The sequence below is a fragment of the Balaenoptera ricei genome, chromosome X (genome assembly GCF_028023285.1).
Source record: "Balaenoptera ricei isolate mBalRic1 chromosome X, mBalRic1.hap2, whole genome shotgun sequence".
Lineage (NCBI taxonomy): Eukaryota > Metazoa > Chordata > Mammalia > Artiodactyla > Balaenopteridae > Balaenoptera > Balaenoptera ricei.
This window is the reverse complement of record NC_082660.1, coordinates 34,928,330-34,954,780: the sequence shown is the minus strand read 5'-3', so window position 1 is coordinate 34,954,780 and position 26,451 is coordinate 34,928,330. Positions and strand designations below refer to the sequence as shown.

Sequence of the window (26,451 nt, the reverse complement as noted above, 5' to 3'; positions counted from 1 at the left end):
GAAATAAAGGGTCAGGTTGCAACCTAAACAGATTAGGGAGCCATGAGTCAAAATATATTAACAGACTTCCAAAACAATGGAGCTACAAATGGGGGACTCACATATGTTAGTATTTTTCCTTCTGTGCATACATGCAAATATCATAAAGGGTATTTTATGGTTTTTTTTAAAGATCGAATATTAGATAAATTGCCTTGGGAAGACCTCTCTGACAAAATGACTTTTGAGTGATGGTCTGAATGAAGTGAGAGAACTGGGACATATACGTAGAAAGTGAACATCACAGGTGAAGGAGACCAAAACTTCAAAGGCCTTGAGGTAGATTGTACCTGGCATCTTAACAGAGTCACAAGGAAGCCACTGTGGTGCAAAGAACCAGGAGCAAGACAAGTAGGGCATGATATCAGAGGCGTAATGGGAGGCAAGATCCTGGATGGCTTTTTGTTCAGAGAACAGACTTTGGCTTTTACTCTGATTCATGTGGGAAGCCATCAGATTATCCTGAACAGAGGAGTGTCATAATCCAACATGACACACATTATAAGAAGCAAATTTAAAAGATCACGGTGAAACACAGACTCACTCTTAATGAAATCAGCATAAAGGCAAGGATGTTTATTATCCTTATTTTTATTGAACGTTGTTATGGAGATTCTGACCCATGTGATAGGAAATGAAAAAAAAAGAGTATATAGTTGAGAATGGAAGTAACAAAATTATAATTATTTGCAGATAATATGTGTGCCTACTTAGAAAACCCAATGGAATCTAATAGAAAGATTAATGGAGTTCAGTAAGGTGGCCAGATATATCATTTTGATATTTATCAAAACTAAGATGTTTGTAAGATACAATGCAGATTTATATGAGAGAAGGGCATCTTAGATTGCTAAACTGCAATAATATGTATGTTTTTTAAAGTCTTCATAAATGCCAGTAATAAATAACCTGAAAATATAGGGGAGGAAAAGATTCCACTCACAATCCTGGAAACATAAAATACATAGTAATAAAATTAACAAGAAACATACAAGTCCTTCTTCATAAGATCAAAACTTTACCAAATGACATTTTTACAAACTTAAATAAAGGGAAAACATACCATACTCTTGGATGGAAAAACTCAATATTCTAAAAATGTGAGTTCTCACTAAGTAACATATAAATTCATTGAAATTCCAATCAAATGTCTGTAGGATTTTTTTAATTTTTGAAAAATTGACTCTAAAATACAATTGGAAGAATAAATGAGAGAGAACAGCTAAGAAAAACTAGAAATAAATGAATAATGAAATATAGAAAGTCCAGAAACAAACCCACACATTTATATAAATTCAGTTTATGATAAAACTGGAATTTCAAATGATTGGGGTAATTGGCCAACAAATGTTATGGGAAAGTTTTGTTTTTTCATTAGAAAACACAAAGATAGATATCCATCTGACACTATTTTAAAAAGTAAGCTCTAAACGAATCAATGATTTAAAAGTTAAAGTAACTTCTAAATTGGTGGGAGAGATGGGTGAAGAGGTACAAATTTATTTTAAAAATGAAAATACATTGTAAGGCAATTATACTTCAATAAAGATGTTTAAAAAAAAAAATGAAAATAAAATCATAAAAGTATTAAAAGTCAATGTAAATTAATATTTTTATAATCTTAGAGTGGGAAAGGTCTTTTTAACTATAACACAAAGTCCAGAAATCTTGAAAGTTTGTCAACTTTATCAAGAAAAATACTTAAAATTTTCATCTGGCAAAAGACCATGAGCTAAGTTGAAAGAAAAATGGCAAAGTAGAAAAATATTTACATCATATATTGACAAAGAGTTACAGTCCTCAAAATAAGCATCACAATAGGAAAAAATGGGCAAAAGACAAAGACAGTTTAAAATGCCTCTGGATTTAACGACTTCAATTTAAAAATTTTTCTCATAGTGCACAGAAAGGTATGTGTTGGATATTTGGGACAATTTTGTTTGTACTAGTAAAGATTGCACATATACCAAGTGTCCATTACTTAAAGATTGGTTAAATTAATCATGGTACAACTATAATAAATAACTATATAGTCATTAAAACAATGAGATAGATCTATACAAACTGAAATAAAGGGTGCCCCTTAAAAACTGTTTATTTAAAATTATAAACTGCAAACAGTATGTATAGTACTGTTACACATACATAATTGTAGGATCTTATTAATATGTACATATAATACATACATACATATATATATATATAGGAATATGCATTCATGCATAGAGAAATGTCTAGAATGATATAACTCAAATTGTTAGTGATAGTAACAGTGAACACTTACATTGCAGTTACTATGGGCCAGGCACTGTTCTAAATGATAAATGAGGCCATTATGCTAAGTGAAATAAGCCAGTCACAAAAAGACAAATACTCCATGATAACACTTATATGAGGAATGTACAACAGTCAATCAAGCTCATAGAAGCAGAGAATACAATGAGGGCTGCCAAAGGCTGGAGTGGGGGAGGGGAAATGGGGAGTTTTTGCTCAATGGGTATAAAGTTTGTTACTGAAGGTGAATAAGTTCTAGAGATCTGCTGTCCAACATTGTGTCTATAGCTAACAAGATATTACTGTACATTTTAAAATATGCTAAGAGAATAGATCTCATATTAAGTGTTCTCACCACAATAAAAAAAAAAAAATCGCAAATATACATATCCTTTGGCCCAGTAATTCCACTTCTAGGGATTTACTTACAGATATACCCATACGTGAACAAAATGATATATGTACAAGGTTTTTCATCATAGCATTATAGGTAATGCAAAATATTAGAAAGAATCCAAATTGCCCTCCATATGGGACTAGTTAAATAAACTATGGCTCATTCAGAAGATGTAATACTATGCAGCAATAAAAATGAAAAGTCCTTTATTTACTGATTTAGGGTGATCGTTAAGATAGCAAAGTGCTACCATTTGTAACAAAAAAGAGGGATAAAATATTACATATATGCCTATCTGCTTGTGTATATATACAGATATGTATATCCCTGAGAAGATAACTAAGCGACTGGTAACTATCTCCTGGGAAGTGAACTAAATTGCTATAGTGCACAGTGGAAGTATTTCTTTTTACACTTTAAAACTATGTGACTCTATTACCTGTTCAGAACATTAATTGTATTAACATTTGGAGAAAAAAAAAAACATGCAAAGAAAGGCTGACCTTTGGGCTCGGTAGATGTATTTAGAGTTTCCCGTGAGCCGGTATAGCAGCAGGAAGACATAGGCACTGCCAGCTACCCCGTGGCAAATCCCTGGCCCCTTCTTTAGCAGGCCCTTCTGCCACGTGAGTTCCCCACACCGGATACATGTGTCCAGGTACTGTGGTTTCTTGGAAACCAGATAAGCTTTTGCAAACAGATAGGCAATTCCTGTGAAAACATCAAAGACATTAGAGGTGATTTTCAGGGCTTAATACTATAGAGCGGAACTTCTCAAACTCTAAGAGGCTCACAAATCACCAATGTATTGGTAAAATATCCACTCTAATCTAGTAGGTCTGAGGTGGGCCCAGAGATACTGCATTTCTAACGACGGCCCTTCCGGGGACCACATTTTGAGTAGCAAGGCTATAGGATCTTCTCCAAGGGAGTCTTACTTTACCTGTGAGATTTAGTTTACGTTGTTTGAATTGTATGGTGATACTGGCCCTGAGAGCAAGAGTAACAAGTATCTAGATTGATAAAATCCATAATTTACAAATGTGTTAATATTTGATGACGCATACCCTGGTAAGCATTATGCATATCTGGCTTTTGGGAATGGCTAACTGTTTACACAGTTTGCCCATTCCCCCACGGATGTTCAGAATTTGTAATGTTAAAGTACTTATAACTACACACCTTTTCTTAAGAGCCAAACTGGGAGTCCTTCCAAAAACAACAATGATCCCAAGTGACCTGGCCAAGACTCTGGCTTCAGCTGTGAAGTGAGGCCCTCCCCACTTGATTGTTTCAAGGAAAGACACGTTCCTTCAAAACTCCTCAGCCAAGGCAATCTCAATTACACAGGCAGGAATGGAAACAAGAGAAGTGACAGCTATTAATAGAAACAATTTCCCCCACGTTCCAGGTGCTCATATTCAGAGAGGAGATTAATAACACAAGATCACTCTCTCTCCTGCCTCGCCTACCCTTCTCGTATAGAAAGTGGGAAAGAATGGAATTTAGTAGATATTTTGACTAGCTCATCCATCAAGGTTATCTCTGCCTTTGTCTTTGACTAGCCTATTTTACAACTGTGTAAAGACAGAAATTACCTTGTAGAAAACTGACAGTAATGTAAATAATACCTGTCTCTAGAAACTCATATTCTGTCCGGTAGATGCTGCATTGGCTTCCCTCAGTCTTCGTGGAAGCAGCTAGTTTCTGCATCTATTAAGTAAATTCATGTCAGCGTTCCTAATAGCCTAGAAATATGTCCACTCTTTGGATTTTCCTTTGAACCAGTTGTAATACCTTTGTGGTTCCCTCATTAATTTATGAGTTAAAATTGTTGACATATGTTTATGTCTGTATGAGAGTCATGATTTTATTCTCTTTTAAAAATGTATCCTTTAACACTCCCTATGACGAACACGTAACAATGGGCTCTCCTCAGCCAGTGCTTTCCAGTCAACCACTGACAATGGTCACCTATGGCACTGTCCTCCTTCAGTTCTAGGAAGAAAGTGTCATTCCCACAAAGAATGATTTTTAAAAGAATTGAACTTAGTTAATTACACATTCATTCATTCACTGTATCCATTCATTTGAAAGTGCTCATTGATGATCTGCTGTATGCACAGCCCTAGGCAGGGCCAGCTTCATGGGCATGTGACCTGTACAGCCTCACAAAGGGCCTCCAGAAGGGCCCCACCCTGGATTGAATGCTCTGTTGTTGCCATCTTGAAATTCTTAATCATTTTTTAAAAAGGGGTCTGCATGTTTATTTTGTACTGGGTCCCCCAAATTATGTTGCCACTTCTGGCCCTGGGTGATATACAATAAATGCTAAACACGATTCCTGCCCTTCAGGAAGGCACTGTCTAGAAAGGGAGAGAAAAATATGTACTTTTGACTGATACATAATAAGACATGTAGTTCATGATGCTGTTGGGACATAAAATGAATGGCTCTGAAAATAATACTAGAGGGATCAGAAAAGTGGAAGTTCCCTGAGGGGAGACAGTCAGGGGAAGCTTTGATGGGAGTAAGGCTTTCTTCAGGACTGTATAGGATGCGTAGGAAACTGCAGGCCTGAGGAGATGGAGAGAGAACATTCCAGGCATCAAATCAGCAAGGGCAAAGTTTCTAAGCCACAATAAACAAGTCACATGAAGACCAGTGGGGCAGTGTTCTAAGCAACAGGACCATGGGCTGGAAGGGTAGATTGGGCTCATATTTTGGATGATTTTACAAGTCCAGTTGGGCAGCTTGGACTGTATTCGTGGGCAGTAGGGAACCAGTGGGAGTGTTTTGTTGTGAATTGGTTGGTTTATATTTTTAATGATGTGATTAGTATTATAGACAAAATGCCCCACTGTGGGGTCAACCAAGACTGAAAGAAGGGCAATAGGGTAGCTATGAGCTGATCGTGTCAGCAGAAAGATGGCAAAGAGGCTAATGAAAGAGACAGCTCACAGGATGGGTGGCTGTTTAGATATTAGTTGAGCACCTACTATATACCAGGACAGTAGTAGGTGCTAAGGTTTTTAAAAGCCCCTGCCAGGGTTTCTCTGGTGGCGCAGTGGTTAAGAATCCTCCTGCCAATGCAGGGGATACGGGTTTGAGCCCTGGTCCGGGAAGATCCCACATGCCGCGGAGCAACTAAGCCCGTGCGCCACAACTACTGAGCCTGCACTCTAGAGCCTGCGAGCCACAACTGCTGAAGCCTGCACTCTAGAGCCCATGAGCCACAACTACTGAAGCCCGCGTGCCTAGAGCCCGTGCTCCGCAGCAAGAGAAGCCACCGCAATGAGAAGCCCGCACACCGCAACGAAGAGTAGCCCTCGCTCCCTGCAACTAGAGAAAGCCCGCGCGCAGCAACGAAGACCCAACGCAGCCAAAAATTAAATAAATGAATAAATAAATAAATTTATAAAAAAAAAAAAAGAGAAGCAGATGGTTTAAAAAAAAAAAAATAAATAAAAGCCCCTGCCTTCATTAGTCTTTACAACCTAACTGGGGCATTCATTAGGCTACGTGAGGGGACAGAGGGGCGTTGAGGAAGCACAGAGGAAGGCTCCTAACCGACACCTGGAGGTAGGAAAGGCCCACTGGTGAAATGACACCATCTAACCTGGGTACCAAAGGAGGAGGAGGAACAGGCCAGGTGAACCGGAAGCCCTTGGTGCTCTATCGGATCCCTTTACTTTACTGGCAGGTGCCCCATCCCCCAGCGGCTGTGAGTTCACTGCTGACAAAGCTCACTGCTGCCCTCTTCTTGGGAGATATGGCCTCAGCCAAAGGGGCGGCTAGGCTATGCACCTCCCCCAGCAGGTTTTGGCCAATGATTGGCTGCCTCAAGACAGAGCAACTCTGTGGGGTCATCTGTGCCTCTTAGCTTCCCCCCCACTCAGAATCCAGGTGAAGCTACTCTCCAGGTGAGACACAGAGAGCCCTTTGCCACCCAGCTCCTACTCTGTCCTCCTGCCACTTCTCCCCCAGCCACTCATTTTAGTAAGGGCCTTCATGCCCTCCATGAAGCGTTTACTTCAGTGAAACCAAACCACCCCACAGTTCCCCTTCCTTCACCATGTGGTTCCATGCCTCTGACTGACTTTTCTTGGAACAAACTAAGAAAGGTGGGAACCTTTCTTAGTCTAACTTATCTCAGGCATCACCTCCTCCAGGAAGCCTTCCCAGAACCTGGAGGAGGACCAGAAATCCCTCCTTTGAGCTCCCATCACTCCTTATACAAACCTTAGCACTCACACAGTATCATATTAAAATTACCTGTTTTTTAATATAATTTTTAAATTGAAATATAGTTGATTTGTAATATTATATTCGTTTCAGGTGTACCGGATAGTGATTCAGTATTTTTACTGACTAAACTCCATTAAAAGTTATTACAAGATGACTATAATTCCCTGTGCTATACAATATATCCTTGTTGCTTATCTATTTTATACATAGTAGTGTGTATTTCTTAATCTCCTACCCCCATCTTGCCCCTCCTCCCTTCCTTCTCCCCACTGGTACCCACTGGTACCCACTAGTTTGTTTTCTATACCTGTAAGTCTGTTGAAATTACTTGTTTTCATGGCTGCCGCCCCTAGTATTGTGCCAGCTACCCAAGGGCAGGTACTCTGTCTTGTTCATTTTTGCTCCCCGATCTGTGGCATGGTGTTTGACACATGGCAAGGCCTCCACAAATGTCTGCTGACCCTATAATGTCCCATTTCTCACCCCAGCGCAGGCCGATGCTGAAGCGGAGGTGAAAGATGTGGAAGGAAGACGGGTTGAGATGGTCTAATTGCTAAACCAGGCCGTTAGCCCCAGGCAGCTTAATGGGTATTGATCCTATGGTTCTGGCCAGAGACAAAGGGCCTCTTCCTGCAGCCTGGATCATGGAATGGTACATGGACAGGACCTTGAAAAACTTCTACACCTATTGTCTCCTTACCTAACCTAATGAAATCCACAATAAGGTGGCTTAATCTAAAAGGAAAGGACGTTGGATTTCTTTGCTTTTGCTGGGAACGGTGTCATTTCATCCTGGGAACACTGATTATTGTGCTTTGACATGAAACACGGAGGCAGCAATGATATATGTCTTTGTCAAATGCAAATGGGAAAAGGAATTATTACTTAAGAAGTATGGTTTGAGAGGCTAAATCTTGGAAACATGTGATCCAGCAGAGCCTCGTGATAGCCAGACTTGGCACGTTTCGTTTCAACATCCTAGAGAATCAGCGCACAGGTCCATTCTGGGATCCGGAATTTGACCGAAGCACGCATTGTACGGTGTGTGCTACAAAGCTTAGTGATCAAAGACACCTGCACTGTACAAGTACTTACTGTTCTCTATTCAAAGTCACCTATCCAGGAGCCCTCATGAAATGATTTAAAAAAAATATAGCTACACCTGTGTTTCACCCAGAGTAAAGGAAATGCGCTGTCAGTGTGACCACAGTAATGATGTAACATAATGCGATCTAGAGTTTCTTTTAGCTACAGCATTTGTTTTAATGATTTTGTAAATGACTTTTGCCCTGTACTGCAGAATCTTTAAGGCTAGGAAGGGGTCAGGTGAATCTGCCTGCTATACTTCGTTGTATTTAGTGAGAAAAACTCTACGCCGCACTGGGTATTTATAAATGTGGGTGTCTGCAAATCTTTTGGGCCATATCCCTCAGGAACGGTAAGGGTCCACAGGATTAAAGGGGTCTGTGGTGAAAAAAAGACTGAGTTTCACTGCTCCACCTCAATACACTCCTTTCACAGATGAACAAAGGCACAAAAGAAACAAAGTGGTTTTCTCAAGGTTACTTAGCTGGTTAGTGTTGGAACTACAATTAGAACCCAGAGTTATTAACTTAAAGAGTCCAGAAGTATATTCACAGCGCATAAATGATAACCAAGGCTGTCACCTGTAGAGGTGGGTTGAAGGGAAGTCAACAGGAAACAATTATAGTATCATTGATGAAGATAAGGTATCATTGATGAAGTTCCACACTGTGGATTATTTCTGGCAGGTTTTTAATCACAGAATCAGTCTGCCGCCCCAAACCATCTGCACTGTTCATAAATCTACTCTCAAAAAATATTCTCCTCACATAAGTGAGAATTATTTTTCTAGGTCATCTCTTGTTTTAGAATTTTTGGAGAGCTTACTGTTGCCAACTTCAGAGGCATCTTGATGGTCTTTAACCTGCACTTATCAGATTTATAATCACTCTTGATGCTATTTTTAGCGCATCTCTTAAAAGGAAGACCAATACCCTTGAGATGGAAGTGCGGGTTGGCAGACATAATGGGCTCCATTTGGTTCTTTATTCATTTGTGAATTAGTTTATTTTTGGCAGTCCAGTGAATATGTGGATTGAATGATTTTGCCCTGCAACCTGCGTTTAATCTAACCAAGATACTGAACATGAATGATAAATGAGGATAAATAAAGTCCCCAAGGTGATGAATCCTATGCTGTACTATTATGGTCCATGATTTACAAAGACAGATGGGATGTGACGTACAGAGAGAATGGAATAACTGCCCTTCAAGAGCCCCACATCAATTAAGTGACCCAGCCACTCATTTTAGTAAATTATCTTCCCACTCTTCACAGGGCTTTTACTATACATTGAATCCTTTCAAAATAGGCTGTATTTAATTTGGGACATCTCCAAAATTCAAGGATCCTGGGGTGCTTGGAGGATACCCAAAGGCCTTTGCTGAAAATGATTAAAGGGAATAGGAAATGGGAGTGTTGAGCGTAACATGAAGAGATATCATTTCCAGAATGGTAAATAACTGCTGTTTTTCTTCAGAAAGTTCAAAGCAAGAAAAAAGTGGGCTCAAATGATCACTGGTGGGAATTAGCCTGGACATAGTGCACAATGCCCTGGCGCCGGTACAAGCACACATGGGGGCCTTTGAAGTCCTTCCTTCAGTAAAAATGGCAGGCAGAGAAAATATGGCCAATGGACTAAGACTTCTATTATTCGTCACCTCAAACTGTACTGAAGAAAAAATGAAATTCCAGTTGGATTAAAGAACATTAATTAGGTAAGGCGGGGAAAGGAAGTAATAAAAATCAGGTAACAAATGAAAGAGAAATCAAATATATTTTAAAGCTGTACTCATGGCACTGAAGCATAGCCTTGAAAATTAAATACACTCCTAATCAAAAAATGTGTGTGTTATTTTGGTATTTTAAGTCTCTCCTCTGGCCAATCGACCAAAATGCACTGTCTTTTTTGAATTGCCCCTTCTCTAAGGCCTAATTAGCAATGTAATGGGATTGAAAAAAAAAAGGAAAAGATGGGGTCTGATAAGTTTCCAGGCTCGATTCCAGAGAGTTCACTGCAAATGGCTTCTCATTTCTCTAGACTTTTCATTAGGTGATAATGGAAACCCTCATTTGGAGAAGAATTACAGAACAGTCCATCTTCAACCTTAATGTGCGTACAAATCACCTAGGGATCTTGTCGAAGTGCAGATTCGGATTCAGTGGGGCTGGGGTGGGGCCTGAGATTCTGGATATCTAACAAACTCCCGTGCCACTAATCCAGGGACCGCGTTTTGAACTGCCAGGTTCCAGATCCGCACTGTCCCATGAAGTTACTAAGCGCTTGCAACGTGGCTAGTCTGTATCAGGATGGGATGTAAGTATAACAGAGACACGGGATTGCAAAGACTGGATATTTAAAAAATATGAAGTCACTCGATTTTTAAATTGGTTGCATGTTGAAATAATATTTGGCGTGTATTGGGGTAGATCTATTATTAAAATTCATTTCACCTGTTTCTTTCTATGTTTTTAATAGGGCTACTAGAAAGTTAATTTCATATGTGGCTCGTATTATATTTTGTTGGGCAGCACTAGTTTAATTTGTATACAAATACTGTAGATAAAGATCATATAGTTTTTAAACACAGGATCATTTCTGGACATCCTTTACTGATGGAGACTTTCTTGGCTTTGAAAAGTTTCATCTTGACCTTTTCATCTCCCATGGTAATGGCATAAGATGAGAAATACCCTCACTTCTCAGAAAAGGCACCCATCTTTGGCTAAGCCCAGTGAAAGGCAATGCTATCAGATAATAACAGGAGTGAGACCTGGGGCGCCGTGGCACCAGTGCACCAGCTCGTTCTCCCTCTCGATGGCCTCGCCGAGCTCAGGTGGCCAGTTGCAGTTCTGTTCCTGCTCCATAAGGAAGTCCACGCTCTGCCACACCAGCTCCTGATCTGAGGGCTTAAGGTGCTCATGGTACGAAAGAAGCATCTGGAGGATGGACGACAGGCCATGAGCTGCTCCTATATAGACAAGCAAAGCATCATTAATTCACACAATTGGGAGGAGGACCAGTTTGAAGTCTGGGCGTTAAGTATTACAGATTGATGAAGGGGTTGGGGAAAGCCAGGCATTCTAGGCAAAAGGAACAGGCACAAAGGTTACAAAGGTATGAGAACACTTTGCCTGCTGGAGAATATGCTGGACAGAACCAGGGAAGGGAGAGATAAAGCTTGAGTTTGGAGAGGGAGGCAGGCAATCTACAAAGGGGCTTGCAAGTCATGCTTGCAAGGAGTGATGGGGAGGCACTGAAGGATTCAAAGGGGTAGTAACTAACTTTCACTTTACAAGCCTCGTATCTCAAAAGTAGTCATTGTGATTCAGTAGTCTGTTATTAATCCACTAATGTTAAAAACTCGAAACTGTCAGTGGCTGAATCCTGCTTCCCTGTGCAGAGGTACTACTGGCAGTGAGCATATAAGCTGTTAAACTTTCAGCAAAATTAGGCCAGTGAATTCACAATTGAGAATAAAGGATTTTAGTCTTTAGTGAAAGTCATTGTTAAAATAGCTCCATTTCTTTTTTTTCCTTTTTCTTCTTTTTTGTTTTAACATCTTTATTGGAGTATAATTGCTTTACAATGTCATGTTAGTTTCTGCTGCATAACAAAGTGAATCAGATATATGTATACATATATCCCCATATCCCCTCCCTCTTGTGTCTCCCTCCCACCCAAATAGCTCCATTTCTGACAGGTAGACTCTGAAAACAAATATGAAATTGTGCTTTGTAGTATCCAGCGATATTTGTTTTTAAATGGCCTTTTAAAGGGTTCCCACTGAAAGCAATAGTGATGACCTATGTCAAAAACAAAATCTTCCAGTCTTTAGCCAATGCTGCTGTTAGAGACTGCCTTCCTCCTCCAGGCCTTTGCCAACACCCTTACTCACCCAAGTATTCGGTTCCATAGTAAGAATACATCAGTGGGAATGGTTTCCTCTTTTTCATGGCATATTGCTTCCCGGAGTCCAGGATCGCCTGGCAAATTGATTTGATCTGTGCTGGGGTCAGCACCTGAGTAAGGAAAAGAAGCAGAGGTCAAGTCAGGATCTTCATTATTCCTCAGACACTGGATTTTCTTGCTTAAAAAGTCCATCAGCATATCCCCCCGTCCTTTTCCTATTTGTAAATAAGCTCAGCCCACCATACCTTTTTTTTAAAACCACTGATTCTCTCTTCATTGTCAAGTTTATCTCCCCTCTTCAGAAAATTTGCAGTTCTGATGGGAAACACACACCTTTACTGCTATAGGTTTTACTAAATGGCAGAGACCACCTAACAGCTGTTATATCATTAATCTTTGTCACAGGAACAAGAAGTTGCTCAGGAAAGAATTAAGACTGGTCCTAAGCGACCATGCTTAGCAAAGCTGTTACTTCTGATGTATGGCGCGGGTCTGGCTCAGACAATGGGCCTTCAGTTTGTGTCATTTCGACTGTGCTTATAAAGCCACAATTCTATGACAAGCTGCTGCATGACAGACCCTCTGGAGCCTTTTGCAGTCCATGAAGGAAACCAAAGTCCAATAAGGACCAAGGCAAAAGAACTTTTACTATCAAAATGATGCTGAATAGAGAACAGCTAAAAGGCCGTCTCCCATATTTTATTCAATCTAGGTACCGTAAGTTTTAGGGCTATACAGGTTAAAATGTTCTCAAGCCTACAAAGCATCATTGCATTTATCAGGGTTCTGCTCACGTTTGCAATGCTCTCTGTCTGCCACTCTGCCTCGGGGCACACTGGATGCTCCCTTTGGCACAGCACTTGTCGCCTGTTGCGTTCTGTCTCTTTCTACTGGATGATCAGATGCAAAGACTGTGGTGTCTCATCATTTTGGTATCCTTGGTTCTTGACTCTGAGCCCAAGGGGGACTTTGGTAACTGATGAGCGAGTAAGTGCCAGGTGGACTGCCATGAAAAGCAGAGCCCCCCCCCCTCTTTTCTTTATTCACCCCCTCCCTCCCTCTTCCCCTTCCTTCCACAGTTATTTCTTAAGCCCTTACTATAAGCAGGAAAGCCTGTTCTAGACGCTGGAGACACAACAGTGAACAAGATGACAAGACCTTTACTCTCATGAAGCCAACCTTCCGAAAAGGCAGACCTACACAGGAAGAGTACTAGCCAGAGTAACCAAAAACAGAAAAAATCACCTAAAGTTCAGCCTTGGCCTGACTGGATGAATCTGGGATCAAGGAACAATCTATTGGATTTTGGCCTTTCTCCGAAGACTCACACATCAAATTTTCCTACCTGATATCTGCCATTAGACTCATCCATTCCTTTTGAAATAACTAATGATTTCTTAAGTCATAACTTGCTCCTCTGATTTACACAACATTAGAAGGGCAAAATATAATCCAGGTTGTGGCCCCTTCAAATCTAGCATTTAATTTGGAAAAATAATCACATGAAGAGGAAGTTGTTCATTAATTAATTCTGCCAGTTAACATTACTGAGCTACTATTCCAGTGAGGCCCTCTAGTAGGTATTGTGGGGGAAACTCTAGAAAGCCTAGGACACATTTTTTTTCCTACAAGGAACTTACTATCCAGCACTGGAGATAGACATAGACAAAAGTCTACAGTAGAGTGATTAAAGTTCATGAGCCCACCTCACACCGGTCAGAATGGCCATCATCAAAAAGTCTACGAATAGGGGCTTCCCTGGTGGCGCAGTGGTTGAGAGTCTGCCTGCCAATGCAGGGGACGCGGGCTCGAGCCCTGGTCTGGGAAGATCCCACATGACACGGAGCAAGTGGGCCCGTGAGCCACAACTGCTGAGCCTGCGCGTCTGGAGCCTGTGCTCCGCAACAAGAGAGGCCGCGATGGTGAGAGACCCGCGCATCGCGATGAAGAGTGGCCCCCGCTTGCCACAACTAGAGAAAGCCCTTGCACAGAAACGAAGACCCAACACAACTAAAATAAATAAATAAATAAATAATTAAAAAAAAAAAAAAAAAAGTCTACGAATAATAAATGCTGGAGAGGGTGTGGAGAAAAGCGAACCCTCTTGCACTGTTGGTGGGAATGTAAATTGATACAGCCACTATGGAGAACAGTATGGAGGTTCCTTAAAAAACTAAAAATAGTACTACCATACGATCTAGCAATCCCACTACTGGGCATATACCCTGAGAAAACCATAATTCCAAAAGGGTCATGTACCACAATGTTCATTGCAGCTCTATTTACAATAGCCAGGACATGGAAGCAACCTAAGTGTCCACTGACAGATGAATGAATAAAGAAGATGTGGCACATATACACAATGGAATATTAGTCACCCATAAAAAAGAATGAAATAATGCCATTTGCAGCAAGATGGATGGACCTAGAGATTATCACACTAAGTGAAGTAAGTCAGACAGAGAAAGACAAATATCATATGATATGACTTATATGTGGAATCTAAAAAAATGATATAAATGAGCTTATTTACAAAAGAGAAATAGACTCACTGACATAGAAAAAAACTTGTGGTTACCAAAGGGGAAAGGGGGGGAGGGATTAAATTGGGAATTTGGGATTAACAGATATATATTATTATATATAAAATAGATAAACAACAAAGACCTACTGTATAGCACAGGGAACTATATTCAATATCTTGTAATAACCTATAAGGGAAAAGAATCTGAAAAGGAATATATATATATATATATATATATATATATATATATATGTAACTGAACCACTTTGCTGTACACTTGAAATACTGTAAATCCACTGTAATTCAATTAAAAAAATTTTTTTAATTAAAAAAATAGTTCATGAACCCAGGCAGGGGTGGAAAGAAACAGTAATGCAGAATATTTAACACATCAGCTTCACTAAGACTTCATCTCCTCATTTTCCATCTGGTTGCTCAGAAACAATTACGTCATGGGTTCCAACTTAAGTTTCCCTTTTATTAGGTACCTATCTTTGCCTCTTGGGTTTACTCCTCCTTTCTGCCTAGAAATCCTAAAGACCCTATCTTCCCATGCCTTCCCACCATCATTTCAGGGCTCAGCCTCGGGTCTTTCCTTAGCTGGACGGCACATTTCTCCTAAATGATTTCCTCCTCTGCATCCATTCGAATTGTTACCAAAGTTTCATTTGCCACTGACAACATCTTACTCTCTCTGTACCTTTATCAGCACCAACTGATCTCACATTTAGTCTTACTCTATGTAATATCTTGCATCATCGGCCTCATATCAACCCCTCCATCCTGGCTTACTCTCAGAAACCTGCCAAGAGCCTCAAAGGGCATGCACTTAAGAGGAGTCTATCCTGGTCCCATCCCATAATTTCCTGGGAATATATCTGGCTCTTCACCTGAACTGAGGTCCTGTATGCCACTATTGGTCTTGAATCCATGTGACAGAGGCAGTTTTTGTGATAGGAAAAGGCAACTGGATTTTCAGGGTACATACTCATTTGAATGACTAAAATTCTCCCTATTTGACTGCTGTGCTGATAATTGAAAACTGGATTATTCTTTCCTCAGCTGAACATTTATTCATGTCTGCTTTCTCTCCCCGCCCCACCTGCTTGTTTTTAACCCAGAAAAGGAAAATCAACTTTGGTTCTATGTGGTGCCCTCTTTCTTTTCATCCCTGATCCACAGCTCAGAATAGAGAATGAGTTTATAAAATATTTCAAAACTTCCCCGGTCATGCATCATGTCTGGGTGGTTTCCTCTTATCTCGCAGAAACACTGTGAAAAACAAAGAGAAACAGCGCTTGTCGGGCCGGATAAAGACCAGTTATGCGTGCAGTTCTTTATCGCTGGGAACAGACAAGACCTACCCTTGGTTTTATTGATCAGCAAATAAAAAGGGGAAAAACAGTGTACATGAAAAGTGTGCAGAGGAGAGCACTGAAGAAGAGGGTACTGGTCCCCGCCCAACACACAGTACGTTAGGAAGAAAGGAGATGAGATGCGGGGCAGGGGCTGCTTCGTGTTCTCTCATTTGTCTGCCCTCTCAGACATCCCTCCAGGCTGCACTCCCAGCACAGAGGAACACACGAGCGCACACACTTCCAAGAAGACGGCCTCCGTCTGTGCTGCTGAAACACTCTGAGGCCTTGGGAATGAGGAAATGGCATTTCCACTGGGGAAAAAAGTGACTGGGGATGGCAGAGAGCGGCTCCCTGCGCGTTAGGCCTTTATCAGAACAAACCCAAATTCCCTCTCCTGTATCTGTAGCACATAAGGCTATGCATGTGTTGATGTCTTGGATGGATTTGGTTCTTTTTAAAAAAATTTTTAAAAATTATAGTTGATTGACAATGTTGTGTTAATTTCAGCTGTACAGCAAAGTGACTCAGTTATACACATATATACATTCTTTTTTTATATTCTTTTCCATTATGGTTTATCCCAGGATACTGAATACAGTTCCCTGTGCTGTACAGTAGGACCTTGCTGTTTATCCATCCTATATGTAATAGTTTGCATCTGCTAACCCCAAACTCCCAGTCCTTCCTCCCCCCCCACGTTCCTCCTCCTTGGCAACCACAAGTCTGTTCTCTGTCTGTGAGTCTGTTTCGGTTCATTTGTGGTATATTTTATTTATTTATTTATTTATTTTTAAAAAAATATTTATTTTTTTAACATCTTTATTGGAGTATAATTGCTTTACAATGTTGCGTTAGTTTCTGCTGTATAACAAAGTGAATCAGCTATACATGTACATATATCCCCATATCTCCTCCCTCTTGCGTCTCCCTCCCACCCTCCCTTTCCCACCCGTCTAGGTGGTCACAAAGCACCGAGCTGATCTCCCTGTGCTATGCGGCTGCTTCCCACTAGCTATCGGTTTTACATTTGGCAGTGTATATATGTCCATGCCACTCTCTCCCTTCGTCCCGGCTTACCCTTGCCCCTCCCCGTGTCCTCAAGTCCATTCTCTACATCTGCATCTTTATTCCTGTCCTGCCCCTAGGTTCATCAGAACCATTTCTTTTTTTTAGATTCCATATATATGTGTTAGCGTAGGGTATTTGTTTTTCTCTTTCTGACTTATTTCACTCTGTATGACAGACTCTAGGTCCATTCACCTCACTAGATTCCACATATAAGTGATATCATATGGTATTTGGATTTGGTTCTTTAAATAAAAATTTGTTTTTACACTGAATTGAAATAAATTAAGATATCTCAAAAATACAAAGCAAGTCTCTGGTGGTTTGGTGTAAATATTTTCATTAGTTTAATCGATTCCCTTCGCTGATCCTTGAACGGAGGTGTTTGCTGTGAAATAGTCCCATTGGGCTGGGCTCTGAGTATGAAGAGCCGAGAGAGCAATAAAGCCCATTCTATGTTTCCTGGCCCCGCCTAAAGGTTGTGCTCTGATGGAACCAACTCCCTGCTGAGGAGAGATGACCTTTGTTAAGGAAATGAATGAAATGGGCCAAGCCACAGAAAGCCTGCCTCACCACAGACCCCTTTCCAGGGTTAAGTGTCCCGCCCACAGGCCCTCTGAAGTGGCAGTCTTTGCTAGCTTGATATCAACCACTGCCAGCATTAGCAAGCAACAGTCCAAAATGCCCAAAGTATGTGACTGCCCACTCAGATGGAATGCAGAAGGTCACTCCAATATCACGCCAAACACATATGTAACAGAGCAAGAATCTGACATTAACTTAGGTGATTTCCTCCAGCAATTTATTTCATCCACTCCTTTGCCCCGCCATTCTGGTGGTAGCACAAGCTTCTGCCTGAGAGAGAAAAAAGCCATTTGATGACCAATGAACATCAAAATGACTTTTTTTTATGTTAACTTTCTAAAAAAATTTTATTGGAGTATAGTTGATTTACAGTGTTGTGTTACTTTCAGGTGTACAGCAAAGTGATTCAGTTATACATATATTCATTCTTTTTTTGAGACCCGTGGAGATAATAGCTCTGAGGAAAAAAGGCTGTTGAGTTGTTAGAAACTGGGTATTTTAGTACTTAAAGTTGATAATACAAAAAACAGACTTGAAGGATATGTAGAGTCAGGATGGAGCTAAAGCTGTTCAAGGTGGAAAGAGGCGAAACCAGGAAACTGAAAGTCAGTGTGGAGTTCCTGCTCTCCTAGCTCCACTCCCTTGTGCTAAGCATTAGGAGAGATCCTATAATCCCCCGAAAAGGTTTGGGGATCTATAGGTAGTTAGGATGTGTGTCCCTCACTCCCACCTGGAATTGGGGAGATGGCAGCCTCAAAGATGTGGCTCTTGTCTCAGGGTCTGGGGCCAGTAACAGAGATACCGCTGCACGGCATGTCCACAAGAGAGCCAGAGACAATCCTGAGTTTCCTGTGGGTACCACGGTGGAGCAGAAAAACATCCCATACCCTAAAGTAAATTTTTCTAAAAAAATTCACTACCCAAATTTAAAAGTTAGGGAAACTTTTTGGGTACAAAGTCAACATAAACATATGGTTAGAGTTTTACTTTTGAGGCCTGTTTGGGGCTTTGATTCAGTTGGAAGCCACTAGGTTACAGGTAAGAGCCAGGCCTTCAGGAAATCTCTGGAGTGGGTGGAGATGTACTTCAGGTGTCTGAAGTACAAAAACTCAGGGGAGCTGCTTTGATGCAGAAGAAGCTTAAAGAGATAAAGTAGGGCTAAGGGAAGGCTTTCAAATAGGAAACAGATCTTGATGAATCAGACAATTCATATTATGTGCCAGGCACTTTGAGAGAAGATATCATCTTAACAGCTGAATCATTTAAATAATGAAATATTTCGCATTTGTTTAAATTCTCAAAGTTATGATCTATAGGGGTAAGGTGGAGGGAGTGAATATTAAGGGCTTCACAGAGGGAGAGGGACATGAGCTTAAGCTTTGAAGGACAATTAGGAAGTGGATAAATGAAAGTGGCGGGGGGTGGGAGGGAGAGAGGGTATTTTAAGCTGTGGGATGATGGGGAAAACCCTGTGTATTAGGGCAATGCTTCTCACACTGCAATGTGCACACAAATCACCTGGTGCTCTTGTTAAAAATGCAGATTCTGATTCAGTAGGTCAGGGCCAGGAGAATACAGTTCTAACAAGCTCCCAGGCGAGGCTGCTGCTGGTCCCAGGACCACACCTGAAGTAGCAAGCGATGGGATTATAGGCGCACAGAGGCTGGTTGCAGCAGAGGATTTCTCTTGGGAAGGGTGAGAACTTGGAAGGAACTGTAGGAAGTTCCCAAAGACATTCAAGGAAGCAAGAGGCGGCACCAGGCAGGAACACTGCATACCATAATTTCAATGATCAGATTACCCAGAAAAGAGAAGCAGCGACAATGGGAAATTCTCTTCCAATATGCCATGTGTAGGAAAAGTGTGGCTAAATCTGCAAAACCCATTGGGGAGCTCTCTTAGCCAATGAGGCCAGGTTTATTTTCTTAATTAGTCTCCAAATGGGGCGCATGTGCTGGTGGAGAATGAGCAAGTCCCTTCCATCTGGTTTTCCTGATGCTCCCCGACCATCATTATGCTGGGCGATGAGGAATCGGAAGGGGGTTGCTCTACTTAATGATTATCTTCCAATCTTTTAGAGGGATTCAACAGAGAATTTCACTTATAAACACTTGGTCCCAGATACCATTTCAAAGTTGTTTCTTTTCCCTTCTCATGTCAAGAAACCCAAGCCAAGAAAACACTGGAAACTAGAAAAGAAAAACAGGTTTTACCCCATTCTTGCTGACTGACTGCTGGCTTGAAAGATTTATTACAAGTACCTGGTAACCCAGTCTGCACCAAGTGTCACTAGATGATTTCCTGTTCTATTTCTTGCAAGACAGGAAAGGTCTCAGAGCCTGAGTTTCCTTATCTACAAAAGGTGGATCACAATGACTTGCCCCACCTACCTCCTCAGGTGATGGTGAGACTATTATTAAAAAAGCAGTTCCCATTTGGAATTAGCAGATGCAAACCAGTATGTATAGGATGGATAAACAACAAGGCCCTGCTATACAGCACAGGGAACTGTATTCAGTATCCTGTGATAAACCATAATGGAAAAGAATATGACAAAGAATGTATATATATGTATAACTGAATCACTTTGCTATACAGCAGAAATTCACACAACATTGTAAAACAACTATACTTAAAAAGAAATACTTTACTTTCTTGTTAACTTTTATATTGGCTTTCTATTGCTGCTTAAACTTGGTGGCCAGAAACAACATGAATTTAGTCTCTGACCACACCCCAAATCGATGACATCAGCCTCTCAGGGTGTGGGACATAGGCATCAGTATTTATGAAAACTCTCCAGGTGATTCCAGAGTGCGGTCAAGTTTGAGAATCACTGAGAAACTTCGCTTCATCACTTTCTAGCAGTGTGGATTCAGGCAAGTTACTTATACTTTCTAAGCCTCAGTTGACTCATTTGTAAAAAGTATCGCTAATAAGACCTCCCTATCTCACTGGATTGTTATGAGGATTCCATATAAGACACTTAGCACAATTCCTGCCATGAAGCACGTGCGCAATGCAGTAAACTGGGGTTAAGGCAGACGTTGCAAGTCCAGCAGTGACTCAACCCCACCATTCAGCAGCACAGGCCTTGGAGGTCTGCGCTCAGACTCCCCCTCATAAAATAGCCCTGCTGTTGCTGCTCACCTCCCGCACCCCATCTTCCATCCAAGGACCAGCTTGTGTCAGCTTGCATTCCTAAGTCACCGTAACTTGTAAGTCATAGACTAGTAACGTATGGCTCTTCATGTCTGTGTATTTACTTTTCTTTCCTCATCACCACACTTTGGGCGTTTCACTGTCCCACTATCTCCAAACCACATTGCTTTGCTCTTTCAAAACTACTTCTCAAGTTTACCTGGTTTCTAGACAAGCCTCTGTCACTAACTTTGTTACTTTAGACCAATCACGTAACCTCTCTGGTCCTCAGTTTCCTCACCTGAAAAAACAAGGAGTTAAGCTGAGGTGGTCTTTAATGTGTCTTTCAGCAATAGTATCTTGTCATTTTGTGATTCAACACTTTACGGCAACCATTTACAAATCTATAAATACTTATCTGGGCATTAATTCTGGGACGTGGACGGGATGGGATGTTTCAGTGGTTTCATTTTGTACAGGCTAGGCAAAAAGCCCTTTGCAATGAGATTATAGCGCATGTTTAACTTGACCTCTATTCTAGGCATTTTATTTTATGAAGATGCATATTCTCCCATGTGATCCAGCAATCCCACCCCTGGGCATATATCCAGACAAAACTATAATTCAAAAAGATACATGCACTCCTATGTTCATAGCAGCACTATTCACAATAGCCAAGATATGGAAACAACCTAAATGTCCATGTACAGATGAATGGATAAAGCAGATGTGGTACATATATACAATGAAATATTACTCAGCCATAAAGAGAAACAAAATTGAGTTATTTGTAGTGAGGTGGATGGACCTAGAGATTATCATACTAAGTGAAGTAAGTCACACAGAGAAAGACAAATATCATATGATATCACTTATATGTGGAATCTAAAAAAATTATACAAATGAACTTATTTACAAAACAGAAGGAGACTCACTGACATAGAAAACAAACATGGTTACCAAAGGGAAAAGGGGGGGAGGGATAAATTGGGAATTTGGGATTAACAGATATATATTACTATATATAAAATAGACAAACAACAAGGACATACTGTATAGCACAGGGAACTATATCCAATATGCTGTGATAAACCATAATGGAAAAGAATATAAAAAAGAATGTATACATATGTATAACTGAATCACTGTGCTGTACAGCAGAAATTAACACATTGTAAATGAACTATACTTCAATTAAAAAAGTCATAACTTCTTACTAAAAAAAAAGATGCATACTCTCTTATGTGCTTTCTTCCTAGTAGAAAGCTTAGGGAACTAGAAGTTGTTTTAGCCTCTTGGCATTGGTTACTTGACTATCTGGAGTCTTTGTCTCCCGATGCCTCCAAAGTGAATGACTACGTTATTAAGGCCTGATGCGTAATTGACCATTTCACGTCAGACCCTCCTCTAAGCCACGGTTATGTCATTGCACTAGTCTCAAACCATGGTTCAACAGACATTTTTCAAGTGCTTGCTGTGTGCATGACACTGGGCTAGAGATTACAGGAATATAGAGGTGAGTAGTTGTGTATAGTCAGGTATCGAGTAAATGCCTTTCTTACTTGGAAAGGTCAATTCTGATTACATACTTATGGCTTATACTATTAGTTAGCCAGTCAACATCCATTCTCCCCTTATTCCTTGCTAACTGGGTCTCAATTTTATTAGGCTGACAACTGTGTTTAACTCCAGGTGATAGATAGTGAATATCAGCTTCAGCCAGTCATGTCAATCCTATTGTCCCTTGCCAGATATTCAGTTCTCAGACTTCCTTGAAGCTCGAGTTGGCTATGTGACCTCACTTTGATCAATGGAGAAATCTGCTGAGGTGGGAGCTTCTTGGAAAGCTTTTGATTTCATGATAAATGGAAATAAACTGGACAGACTTGGCTGTTACCTGCCTTTCCTCTTTTTGGTGCCTTGAATGTTTATGTGAGGTCTGGAGCTGTAGCAGCCATTTTACATCCTGAGGTAATAAGCTTGTGGATGAAACACCAACATTCACAGAATGATAGAGGAAAAAGATCTTGGGGGTTGTGGACATCGTTGGGCATCTGTACCACAACTAGGAGCACCTATCTCCAGACCCTTGTTATGAGAGAAAAAGTACTTCCTTTTTTAAAGTCACTGTTCATTGGATTACTTACAAACTCGCATCAACTGGGCAGCTGTAAAGTGCCAACCTAACAGCACTGCTAGCGTTCATTTCCCTGTAAAGCAATTTTTGCCCACATATTTCTCTGTTTCCATGGAAACCTCTAGCTCCGGAGCTCTTTAAAGTGAGGCTGACTGCCTGAGTGGACAAATTCAAATGCAGTTTTCAGTGCTGGCTGTACTGAAAAAGGTTGTGATTGATTTTTCTTAAGTGCTATCCTAGAGCCCAGAGACAAAGCCTGGCAAACACACTGTCACCTTGCTGCCATCGCCCTGGGTGACCTTCCTACTCCTTCCACTTATCTTGCTCCAGGTCAGGGACAAGGGACACTCTCCAATCTGCCCCCAGGATAGTAGATCCTCCAATCCTCAAAGTCGATTTGGGGAGACAGAGAGGAGACTTGCGGGAGCCTCAGCAACAAGTGCTGTGAAGCAATCTTCTTCTTTACCAGGAACCACTGTCACCCCAACTTAAGTGACAGTATTATGTACTACCTGCCCTGTCACTTGAGAGAGCTAGTCACGAAAATGGTCCTAGAAGAACAATATCTGAGCCATTTGTGACATTTTAAGGCTCAATAACTCTTTCACCTAGATATTTTTGACAAAATAAGCGAGGAGGGTTTCTTTGCCATGGGCCTGTGGGATTGATGGGTGCCCTGAAGGTCACAAGTGGGGGAGAGAAGGCAGATTCTTTAAAACGGCTTACATCTTTTTGTCTTTTTTCCCCCAATACCTTAAAATACATTTTAATAAATGTGTTCCTGGGGGGTGGGATGAAATGGGAGATTGGGATTGACATATATACACTACTATGTATAAAATAGATAACTAATGAGAACCTACTGTATAGCACAGGGAACTCTACTCAATGCTCTGTGATGACCTAAATGGGAAGGAAATCCAAAAAAGAGGGCATATATGTATGGCCGATTCACTTTGCTGCACAGCAGAAACTGACACAGCAGTGTAACGCCAACTATACTCCAATTTAAAAAAAAAAAAAGTGTTCCTTGGGGCTAAAGGAAGCTAAGGCCCTGAATAGTACCTTCTCTACATGCAAAATAAAACCTAAGCCTATTGCGGGGGTGGGGAGGACTGGGTGACCGTGGCTGGGAAATTTGGAATTTCTGGCTTTGTCATTATATGGCCCTGAACGAGTGATGTAACCTCTCTGCCTTCACAGTCTTCATTGGTAAAATGAGGTAGGTGACCAAGTAACTTCCCGAGACCTTTCTGGTTCATGATGGTTTATAAGTATGTATCTAACTTTCCTTCCTCCTCTTGTATTCATTGAGGCATTGGAGGGAATCCTCTGTGTGATCCTGTCCAAAGTAGTTTCGTTATGGTGACACCGTGCTTTCAGGTACTTCGAAGGGAAAATGATTCTGGTTTTTTGTTTTCTGGTTTCTTTTCGGAAACAGTTGTAGCCAGGGGTCTTTAGGAGAGCTAGCTTATAAGATTCCGAAAGAATCGCTTTCTATATAAACAACATATCCAAAAAGGAGATTTGAGGTGACCTGGGCATGCAGGTATGCTGAAGGGAGTGGCCACCCCACAACCTCCCCGCACCCCACCCCATTAGGGACCAGGCAGCCAGGATGAACAAAAGCGTCTCTGTGACTGCTTTCAATTTTCATTTTAGGCCGAGGGGAAGGAGGAGAAGAGAGGGTCTCAGGAGGAGCTGGCTCTGTGGCTGAAGAGGAGAGAAGAGTGAAGTAAACTGACACCTTTGCTCTGTTAAGGACACGAAACTCCCCAAAGCCGCTTCCTTAGATTTCAGTATCCACAAGTTCCACGTGGTTGCTGTGGAATGAACACAGCTAGGGAGGCTTCGTCCTGGTCCTTACAAAGGCTGGGGTGAACCACCGGGTTATATAACCAGTACTAAGCAAAGCAGGATTTACAGCCTTGTAAGTTAGTGACTAAGGTCTTTGTCTTATATAAGGTTTATCCTCTAAATGTTAATCGAGCCCTACTATGGCTCACTCAGAGAACATCTGTCAACAAAAGAGAGAAAAACCTCTGCCACTGTGGAGATGACATTCCAGTCTGAATAAATTCATATTATGCTCCATATTTTATTGCCCCCAATATGCCTTATGCGGCCACTTTCCATAATTTGTTATTATTTTAATGGGGCTGTCTTCATAAAGAAATCAATGTTAAGTAAATTGTGTGCCACATCTCAGGTTGCCTGGGGAAAATTTAACAGGAGATGAAATCCATTCACAGGCTCCGATGTTCAACTGAGGGTAATCACCGAAAGTGTAAGGATGTACATAGGAGAGAAATGGCCAGCTGGCCAGTTGCTATAGCAGATGATTACATGGAAAGGTTTAAAAACAGAGCTCCCAGTCTATATGAAGATTTTATAGGAGGTAGGACTGAACACTCACCTTTTTTTAAAAAAAAGCTCCACTCAGGATGCTGGGACACAGACATTGCTTTACATTGCAAATCCAGCATGATTTAGTATTGCAAATAGCACAGGTGGTTGGAACAAGGAACTCAGCTTAATCTTATGTGGTTCATGTAAGCTGTGCTGTTGCTATTCCTGGTCACGGACTAGACTCTTAATTATAAGCTTGATGCCAGGAACCATCTCTATAAATATGCTTCATGAGTTGTAACACAAAATACTACTGACCATTTACCAATTTTTCAAAAGCACGCATCTCCATGATACTGAGAGAGGAGCCCCATGTTTAATAGGTAAAGGGGGAGATACATTAAATATATAATTAGTTATGAAGAGGCACTTACAAAATAAGGTCTCCCAACTACACGATGATGGAACACCTCCAGACAAAACTGATCCACGTGATAAATGCATGTGAGATAAATAGATTTACTGTGAAAGATGTATAATTTGGACTTCTACTACAGTACATCAGCGTCCAAAGGAAAGAAGTACCTAGGTCCACTAGTATAAGAATGTCCACAGCAGCTTAATTCATAAGCTTTATTCATAAGACCTGGAAACATCCTAAATGTCCATCGACAGGAGAATGAATAAATTTGGAATATTCACACAATGGAATACTACTCAACAATAAAGAGAACAAATTACTGATACATACAACAGGGATTGGATCTCATGAACATGCCGAACTAAAGGAGTACTTGCTATATGATTCCATTTATGTGAACTTCAGGAATACGCAAACTCAAACTATGGTGACAGAGGTCAGAAGAGTGGTGACCTCCAGTATCTTTTTTAAAAAATTAATTAACTTATTTATTATTTATTTTTGGCTGTGTTGGGTCTTTGTTGCTGTGCGCGGGCTTTCTTTAGTTGCGGCAAGCGGTGGCTTCTCTTGTTGTGGAGCACAGGCTCTAGGCGAACAGGCTCAGTAGTTGTGGCTCGCGGGCTCTAGAGCGCAGGCTCAGTAGTTGTGGCACATGGGCTTCATTGCTCTGCGGCATGTGGGATCTTCCCAGACCAGGGATCAAACCCGTGTCCCCTGCATTGGCAGGCGGATTCTTAACCGCTGCGCCACCAGGGAAGTCCCTCCTCCAGTATCTTTTGTGTGTGTGTGTGAGGCAAGTGGTACTAACTGGGATAAAGGGACTTTCTGGAATGATGGAAATGTTCTTTTTCTTAATCTGGGTAATAAATATATGAGTCACAGTGAAATCATTGAACTATGCAGTTAAGATTCATAC

General features: G+C 41.0%; 1 protein-coding gene across 1 annotated transcript in view; it reads right to left on the bottom strand.

Annotated features, from left to right (window-relative positions):
* The window catches only part of LANCL3 (LanC like family member 3), a 93,287-nt gene that overhangs the window by 3,876 nt on the left and 62,960 nt on the right, over positions 1-26,451 (bottom strand). Inside the window, exons 2-4 of the mRNA XM_059911371.1 lie at positions 11,942-12,065; positions 10,817-11,014; positions 3,214-3,421 (exon numbers count right to left, since the gene is read on the bottom strand). Of these exons, the coding sequence (XP_059767354.1) occupies positions 3,214-3,421; positions 10,817-11,014; positions 11,942-12,065 (530 nt within the window). The remainder of the gene's footprint in view (positions 1-3,213; positions 3,422-10,816; positions 11,015-11,941; positions 12,066-26,451) is intronic.